Raw genomic sequence first — 9,355 nt, 5'->3', positions numbered from 1 at the left:
TTTTAAAAATTTGTTTAAATTGAAATTTAATTTTTAAATCTTCTATCAAATACATATCTGAAAACATGAAATACGTTTCCATTGAATCTCTTGTTTTCAAATTTCTGTTTTTAGATTGTCTAACCCTTTTAAGTACCCAAATCTGAGAGTCCAATGGAGTCGACATGATCAGGCACATCACTGCAAAACTCACAAGAAACACTTGAAGGTGTTAGATGGAGAGATCTATCGATTCTGGCTTCCAACCATGACAATCTTTTCTCAAGACTCAACACTCCAATGTGCATAATCCTAATATCAACTTGTGCGGCTCTAGCACAAGCACGAAGCAATATGTAGTAATCAGCATGAGCAGCGTAAGTCAGCGCACCCTCATCGATCTTCCTCGAGTAGTGAAGGTAATCAAATCTCTTCGGGTTAACTCTTGGGGGAATGTAGCAGAACCTTTTCTCCTCCATGTCGAGTTTCAGTCGTCTGATCGCTTCATCTATGGAAGTTGGTATTGAAGCTGCTTTGTCTTCAGAGGATACTTCATCATCATCACTATTTTCTGAACTTTTTGATGGACTTTGCTGAGAATTAATTGACCCAGTTCTGTTATTTGATGATTCGCCGTTAATACGTTCTTTGCCTTTGACTTTCTTGCTTTCATTGGATAATCGATCATTAGAACCTTCCCTCAATCTCTTTTGATTGGAAGTAGCATTTTGATCCACATCTTCTGTTTGTTCTCGATCCTGTTAACAATTTTACTTTTTCTAGTTAGGAACTATGCTTGCATTTTGATTGTTGCTTTCCCACTAAACATTGATATGGTAACAATTATAGCAATGTTATCAAATCCCCATTGCATGGCAACAAAAGCAAGTCATATTGTCAAGTAGAACTATTATTTCCCAGTCGTTTTTTTTTCCAATATCTATGAACACAGACTAATTTCATCTGATAATTTGTCTCCGATATCTATGCACACAAGAATTTACTTGATAGTCATTACCTTTTCATTCTGATAATAATTCCATAATTGTTCGATCATCTTTTGTTCCTCATGATCATCGACATACAACGACTCTGAACCAGCAAAGACTACATCCTTACAGTACTGAAGATAAGTTGGCAAGTCTTTAGAGTATTCTGCCAACACAAATTTGCAAATTATCAAATGACAATTTAATAAGAAATAAAAGTGAGCAGGGATAGGAAGAGTAATCTTATTTAGTAAAAGCAGATGTATAAGAATATGTTTCGAGAGTAGTGATTTCAAAATAGTTAAAATCATTTTTGTCATTTGCTCTTCAACATTTTTTTAATTATTCAAAATCAAATTTGATAATATGAAAATTGTATTTAAAAGAATAACATTAAGTATTAAATTAATTTTGAGTAATTAAAAGCGTGCTTCGAAGTAATTTTGAATCTAATAAAAGTGACTAACCATTTTAAAATCAATTATAAACGTACACTAAGATTGATCTAATAATTAAATAATACTGAAATCATACCATAAGTTTCAGCAATCTCATGATACCGAGCTTCAATCTTGCGAAGGAACTCTGTAGCAGTCGGATGGGAGTTATTCGGAGAAACAGACGGATTGTCCACATTAAGTGAAGTAAATCCGCGTCTGTTTTCATTATCAGCCTGCATTTTACTAAAATTATTAGCAGGACTTGAATGCGTAGCAGGACTTGAATGCGTAGCAGGACTTGAATGCGTCTTCTGATTTGGTGGGAAAGATGAAGCACAATTAACAGACAAACTCTTTTCCCATTCTCCAAATCCATGGAGATTATACAGAATCCTCATTGCTATAATTAGAATTGACATTACACAAACACGAGAGGGAAGTCTCAATTCATTGGTTGATAACCACAAATCAGGAGGCATTGACCACTCATAAATGCGGCAAGCATAAGGCAAAATTTTATCAACAGGAAGGGCAAGCTTGTCGAGAAAACGACATGCTATTGAATGAAAATTGACTGGAGGAAGATTTAGTCCTATGGTATGAGCTATCGATGCTGCCAAGGATTCTAACTTCTGCAGCGAGGAAATTCGAGAGGGTCTATGCATATGCTTTGAACTTATAGGACAAGCGTTTGACGTTTTCCCAATGCGATTTTCAATGTCGATAAAAGCAGCATAATATGGAAGTTTCCCCTCCAGTGACCACTTTATTATGTCTGTTGGCAAAATTGCTTCCCGAGCAACATGGCAAGCCAAAAATGAAACAGCTAATGTACAAAATAATGGTATCTTCTTTCTTAAAGATTTAACCCATACAACTACTACCCTTTGACCATACAAATTGTGGGGTTCGTCTTTATTGTTAAAGCGAACACGTCTAATGCATTCAGGATCTGTTGAATGAAAGAACATTCAGTTTGCAACTAAAATGAAAAACAAATATGACAAAAACTCAAAATACTAAGATAGTGAAAACAGTTAAACATATTAAAATAAATCATGAAAACTCAACCAACACTAAATAAAGGAATAAATGAGGTATTATCTTACTCTACTTACAAAACTATAACATGTCAGACAAAATGATGCACTGACAAAGGAACTTGGGAGAAAGGCATCGGCCATATGGTATATAGAATAAAAACTCTGATATTTGAATATCCAAACAATATAGGCTAAAAAAGAACAATCCAATAATAAGAATGAGTTCATTTTTCAAAGCAACCAGCCATGTTTAAAAGAATCAAACAAAAAGTCAATGCCACTAAAAAATATAAAGCTAAAGATTTCACATTTCAGTTTCAAGTATCAAAATGATTAATGGGAAGTTAAAATATAAACAAGAACTTCTAGTAGAAATAACTAGTTATCAAACCTTGCCATTGGCTCTCAGAATCCTGGACGGTCTCAAAGGCCCAATCCTCATCAAAAATTCGTGTAATAGTCACAAACCTCAACCAAATGCTCGCTGCCAACCCACAAATTACAGGGGTTGCCTTGAATTCCTTCACCAAAGCTTCGCATTGAAGCTCCACAATCAGCTGCAACCCCATTACATATCTCATTCTCACTTCATCAGCATACTCCTCAAAGCTTGGTTTTCCAGATAGCACACCACCGGACCCGAAATCCTCTGGACCAGTAGGCCCGACACCATCATTTAACATCACAACGTCATCATCCTTTCGAGCTTCATTGCCATATGGGTCTTCCTTTAAATTAAGGCTATCCCAGAACTCAGACTGACTTGTACCAAAAAGTGGTTGAGACTGAGATAGGGGTTCCACCTTCAACACGGCTGGATTATGGCGGCGCTTGTGAGATTGTGAGTAGATTGGGCCACCGGATTTACCGGCATCTCTTATAGCCAAATCCTCGTCAGCAACACCAGTGTCGATGATGTCGTCAGCCTGGGAACCACACTGAAGGCAGTAGAAGAAGCCATCAAAGCCATCTGTAAGCCCAATGCTGCCACAGTTGTAGCAAGACAAGTTGCAGGGGTCTGCCATTTGAGATCTTGAATGTAAAATGGAAAAAGAAAAACCAGAAAAGGTTATCAATCAAAATTATTATATGAAGCTCTATTATTCGAAAGACTCTTGAAATACTAAAACAAAACTCTAACGTTAGATCTCAATTCGACGGAGAACGAAGACTGTCTAGTACCACCCAAAAACAACCTTAAGCCTTAAATAAAAGCCTCCGACATAGTTCCAAATTACAATAGAGAGTTCCCGAGAGTTATAACTTTAAACGAGTTCTAAAAGGTTGAAAGTGAGGTGTTACCTGTTGAAAAACACCAAACAGGCTTAGAACTTTGCTGGAAAGTGTTCGAATAAGACCCAAGAGTTTCCGAATGGGTTCGAACTAGTTTAAATCAACTGAACACAAGAATTCCAAGGGTTAGGAATGGATCTAAAATACCATAAGATAGTTTAGGCTTAAAACGCTTAATTGCCAACTGAAGATGGCCGAACAGCCTCAACACTTGCTGGTTTGTGCACAAAACTAAAGTTGAAAGGAGGTGGGTCCTTACTGAAAAGTGTCCAAAGGGGACAACATTACTAGAAAAGTATCCGCATAGGTCTGGTATCAGTCCGAAACTACAAGACAGATGTTCTAAAGGTTAGAGGTTAAGCCACAGCATTTGAATGTGTTCGAAAGGAGTTTATAGCACTTTTGCCCATGAACCTAACCTAAACGAACTTCAATCGTGGCTGGAATGTGCTAGAATACGCTTAATCCTGCATATTTGAAGTCATTAAGAAGTGGGTAACGAGAGTGGGTCTGTATCAAACCTCGTCAAAAAGGCAGAAGCACACTGCTTACTGATTTCCACCGGAAGATACGTCGTAGAACGCTGCAGAACGGGTTATCGCTTCAAGATCGCGAAGGAGTCGTCGGGCGCGGGTCGTTGTCTGAGCATGGGTCTTGCGACGCTCACTCACCGCAAGTCGCTGCCAACCGTCGCCGTTTGTGGGTGAGCTGGCCGAACTGAAACGGCGAGGGAAAGGGGGTCTCGCGGGACTTAAGAGAGGAGGAAGGGGTTTTTTTTGGTACGGATGGCCTCATTTAGAAAGTCCAAATAAAAAATGATCACATGGACAAAAAGTAATGAAAAATGGCGTTTTGATGTCATCAATATGTGATTTTATATGGAGACATTAGAGTGGATTAAGTTCAAGTATATAGCCAAAACAGTCTATAATATATGGATAAGATGGGTACCTTATTCTAGGGACATTATTGGATGCAACCCACTTTGTATTTAGTACAAACAATGTGATCATGAATCGTTTATATGAAGACAGGCAAGTGGGAGCGTCCTGTGCAAATAGTTTGTATAAGACCGGATGAAGAAATAAGTCACTCTTACTTATAACGTTGTTTACTATTTAAGACTGACTATTTCAAAGCGATAACCTAGGTAACTTAACCTTAATCTTGAGCTAACTATGAACTCCTATTTATTCGGGATAGATTTGCATGGGTGAAGGTTGACCCAATAGCGCTGGTTCAATAAACCTTCCATTTTAGGGGAAAAACTGGGTAGATAGCTGGGGACATAAGGTATAAGACGAAATTCACTCCTACCCGCTTTTAGGGATAGCGGAGAGGTTATTCCCTTAAGTGATAACTCTGGGTCTTGAACAAGGGACCCAACCCTCTCACTGACCCGAGAGGGACTCGGTTTGGTGATTGGAACACAAACCAATTGTTCATTAGAGGATTGGTGGGACTTAAGGAGCAACATGTAATCTCAGGGGTAAAATAACTTTTGAACCAACCGTTATCATGAACTACCTGTGAAGGGTTGACTTACTAATTATGGTTAAATCAAGTAGATAGAAATATATCTACAGTGGAGAGTATAGCTACCAGGCTTTAGTGGAGTGACCCGTGTAAGAGTGTATTAACATGCAGCGGAAGTAACAAGGATCAATAAGCATTCAAATTCACTAATTTTGATAGAAAATAAAACATGCTCATCTAAAATAAGAGGGTTTGTGATCATACCTTTGTAGAACTCTTCAAGATCTCGAACAACAGTAGCAGTCTTCTCCAAAGAACAGCGTGAACCACCTCAAGATCTTTCCCACTATCCTCTTGGAGCTTTAGAATGAGTTTGGGACTCAAGAACAACTTGAAGTAATGTAAACACAAGGAGAAGCTCACAACAGCACACTACTTGAAGAACCTTTCTTCCAAACGAAATTTTCTCTAAAAATTCTGTATAATGCATGTCTCAAAATCACTTCATTCTTCTTTATTTATTGTAGATGAAGGTGCAAAGAAGAACACTGCATGTCTTGCAGCTCATGCTTGGAGTTAATGAAGATGAGAAAATAGATTTTGTGTGAGCATGAAGAAGATGGTAATGGAAATACTTGCTTTTCCATTTTGTGCATGTATTTTAACTTTCCAACTTTTCTCAAAATCAAAACCGATTTCTAAATTCAATTTTGATTTTAAAACTAAAAATTTAATTTTATAAAATTAATTTCATAAATTAATTTTTAAATAAAACTAATTAATTTAATATCAAATATTAAATTAATTTTTCACAAATTCATCTTCATATATTTAAATCATACTTAAATATATATATATTCCCTTATTCCGTTTAATTTTAATTTGAATGTTTCAAATTAATTTCTCAAGCTACTCTAAAGCTTAACCATTTACGACCTAGTAGAGGGACTTCATGGACCTACAGATCATGGGCTCCAACGGTCCGAGTAAGGGTATACATGGGTTGGGTAGGGTTGAGTTGAGGGTATTTTTTGGACCAACCCGAAAATTCGGGTTGGTTTGATTGACTACCCAAATGACCCAAATAAAGTTTTCAACCCAACCCAACCCAACCCTTAAAATTCGGGTTGGGTTGTGGGGTTATAGCTTATTTTTTTACTTTTAATGAAAAATATGTAAATTTATATACAACACATGACTAATAACTAAAATCTCATAAAATTAAGATGTTAAATACCAAATATCTATGATATTTATTGTAAATTTTAAACAAAGACAAATATCATAACAATTTTAAAAGAAAAATATTAAAAATTCAAAAATTAATCAATATAAAGAAATCAAACTTTAAACAAAGAGGAATATATATATAAAATTCGGGTTGGATTGGGTCAACCCAAATTTTTTTTTAGCCAACCCATAACCCAACCCAACCCAATAAAAAAATAGAAAAAATTCAACCTAACCCAATCCAAGAACAAAACTAACCTAGTCCAACTTTTACATTTTGGGTTGGGTAGTCTGGGTTGTTCAGGTTGTCGGGTTATTTGAACACCCCTAGATCCGATATTAATCGACTAAACTCATTAGACCGATCTAACCCCCATTCGTTAACTAATGGGACACTCCACTATAGCCCATAATTGAACTCCCCTCACTGTAGATATATTATGTCCACTTTATATAACCATAATTAGTAAGTCAATCCTTCACAGGTTGTTCGTAATCACAGTTGGGTCAAGATAACCGTTTTACCTCTGTAAATACATCTTAAGTTCCCACTGACCCTCTAATGAACAATTCTGATTCATAACACCTATGAATCAAGTCCTTTCTCTATCATGGGAAGGCGAAGCCCCAATTGTTCAAGACCTGGAATCAATACTTAAGAGAACAACCTATCTACTAACCCTAAATCGGGTAGGAGTAAATTCCATCTTATAGAGTTATGTCCATAGCTATTCATCCGGTCTTATCCCTAAAATGGGAGGCTTATTGAGCAGTGCTATTGGACTACTCTCACTGTTTGTAGATCAAAGAATAATCCCAAACAAACAGGAATTCATAGCTAGCTCAGGATTAAGATGGAGTTAGCCTAGGTTATTTAATAAATGAAATAGTCAGTTTTAACTGTAAACGATCGTTAGAAAGAAAAGTGACTATTTTCGTGGTCTAGTCTATATACAAACTCATTGCATAGGATGCCCCCACTCACATGTCTCAACATGAACGATCTGTGGATCACTTCATTTGTAGCATTCTACAACTCTTTGTAACAACTACAGAGTGGACCGCATCCAATAGTGTTACCAGGATGAGATACTCAATTTCATCCCTATACTTATTAGACCATTTAGGCAATATACTGTTAAACTTGATCCTGTATATGTCACTACATAAAGTTACAATATTCAGACTATAGTCATGGATATATTTATTGGATTTTCATAATAGAATGCAAAATCAACAATTTATTATTATTGATAAATAGAATGTTTAACATGAACTGCGAGTTCTAGGACATTCCCAACAATCCGTAGTTAATGAATTTTGATTAATTTAGTTTAAAGAGTTTAGCCAATTAACTCAGATCGTTGGAGCTCAGAATCTATAGGTCCATTAGGTCTGCCTACGAGCTCTCAAACGGATCAAACCTTAGAATAGCATGATGAGAGAAAACGTTCAATTCAATTTAAGAGAATAATTAATTATATACGATATAACTAAACGTTTAATTATCAAATTAAACAAAATTGGAAAATTGGAAAAATATTTAAATATGATTTAAATATAAAAAATACGAATAGGGATTCATGTTTTAGGAATTGGTGGTTTAATAATTTGATATTAAATTATTTTAATTAATTATTTGAAATTAATTTTATTAAAAATTAATTTTTAGAATTAATTTTTGTTTAAAAATAATTAAATTATTCAAGTTTTGTAAAAAAAAAAAAAAAGGACTTCAACTTAATTTTTTTTAATTAAAAATCAATTAATGAATTTGAAAATGGTTTTCAAATTGAAAATTGATTTTTTAATTAAATAAACAATTAAAAAAATTGGAAGAATCAATGATAGTGGGTTTTTCTTACTTTACACACCAAATTCCCACTCATATTTGAGTTGTTTTGTGTCAAGTAACTGTGTAATCTGATTGCATGGAGATTTTGAACAAAATCAATTTAATTTTGCTGAGATACAGTTCATGCATCTGTTTTTTGAGAAAGGAAAAACTTCTTTCTCAAGAACTTGCCTAAAACCAGAAAAATCTTCTTCATTTCCTTGAAATTCAATTCATTTTGGATCCCACCATCTAATCTAAGATCCTAGAGGAACTTGTCTAAAACTGGTGGTCTACTAGCCATTGGAAAGGAAATTCGAGTAGGGAGTTGCTGATTTGTGAAGGATTCTTCAAAGGTATAATACTAAAACCCTATTTTCTAAAATGTGTTATGCATGCTTTGTTTACTCAAATTGATATAATTAGAGTACTTATTGATTCTGATTGCTTCCGCTTATTACATGCTAGCTTTAATAATTTTTTGGTCACGTATAATGAGCTGGTAAATCTAGTATATGAGATCATGTAAGTTAGTTCGACAAAATACAAGATTATGATGAAGGTGACATATAAAATGGATATTGATTCTCCTCCAGTATGCTTAATGGATGATGCTGATGTTAAATTTCTTCTCTCAGAGTATGACCGTACTAGACCGCAGGTATTTGTAAGTCTTGACGAAATTGAAGAAGTTCATCCCAAGGCAACATTCGATTACCCAGAGAGAGAAGACCAACCCATGTATGGGACAGATGTCAATGAGAATGATGTTTGTCCATCGGGTGTCTCACTGGAAAACGACAACATCGATGTTAATATAACGAATGTATTACATCTAAATGAGACAATAGAAGAGGTTGGGATATGTGTAAATAAGAATTTGAGGATAGAAACCAACCCAAGTTATTTTAGGGAATGGTCCTTCTATTGTGAATGAAGAACAACCAACTCCGATTCTATCAATTGATTTTAGCTCTTTTGTTGGGAGTGTGCCTCGCCAAAATTCGTGCAATGTACTACCATCTAGTAGTAATGCCAGAATGGGTGACTTGAACATGCAACCATAGTCAT

The 9,355-nt window shown here is 35.4% G+C and overlaps 1 protein-coding gene across 6 annotated transcripts; it reads right to left on the bottom strand.

The window, feature by feature from the left end:
- Nucleotides 1-4,589, bottom strand: MEE12 (maternal effect embryo arrest 12). 6 transcript variants are annotated; one of them, XM_039034694.2, is made up of 8 exons: nucleotides 4,297-4,567; nucleotides 4,164-4,211; nucleotides 4,004-4,070; nucleotides 3,754-3,848; nucleotides 2,843-3,483; nucleotides 1,503-2,360; nucleotides 998-1,134; nucleotides 1-737 (listed from the first exon to the last, which is right to left on the bottom strand). In XM_039034694.2, the coding sequence occupies exons 5-8, from the start codon at nucleotides 3,474-3,476 to the stop codon at nucleotides 129-131; spliced, it is 2,238 nt and encodes a 745-aa protein (XP_038890622.1). In that variant the 5' UTR covers nucleotides 3,477-3,483; nucleotides 3,754-3,848; nucleotides 4,004-4,070; nucleotides 4,164-4,211; nucleotides 4,297-4,567; the 3' UTR covers nucleotides 1-128. The 6 variants fall into 6 exon arrangements, with proteins under 6 accessions (XP_038890622.1, XP_090171121.1, XP_038890623.1 ...); XM_090314995.1 differs by having other exon boundaries at nucleotides 2,843-3,469; nucleotides 4,297-4,471; XM_039034695.2 differs by lacking the exon at nucleotides 4,164-4,211 and having other exon boundaries at nucleotides 4,266-4,527.
- Between the last annotated feature and the right edge of the window lie 4,766 nt (nucleotides 4,590-9,355).

Source organism: Benincasa hispida, chromosome 6 (genome assembly GCF_027475165.1).
Source record: "Benincasa hispida cultivar pf3 chromosome 6, pf3_genome.v1.1, whole genome shotgun sequence".
In the NCBI taxonomy this organism is placed as follows: Eukaryota; Viridiplantae; Streptophyta; class Magnoliopsida; order Cucurbitales; family Cucurbitaceae; genus Benincasa; species Benincasa hispida.
This window is presented reverse-complemented; position numbering and strand designations above follow the sequence as displayed.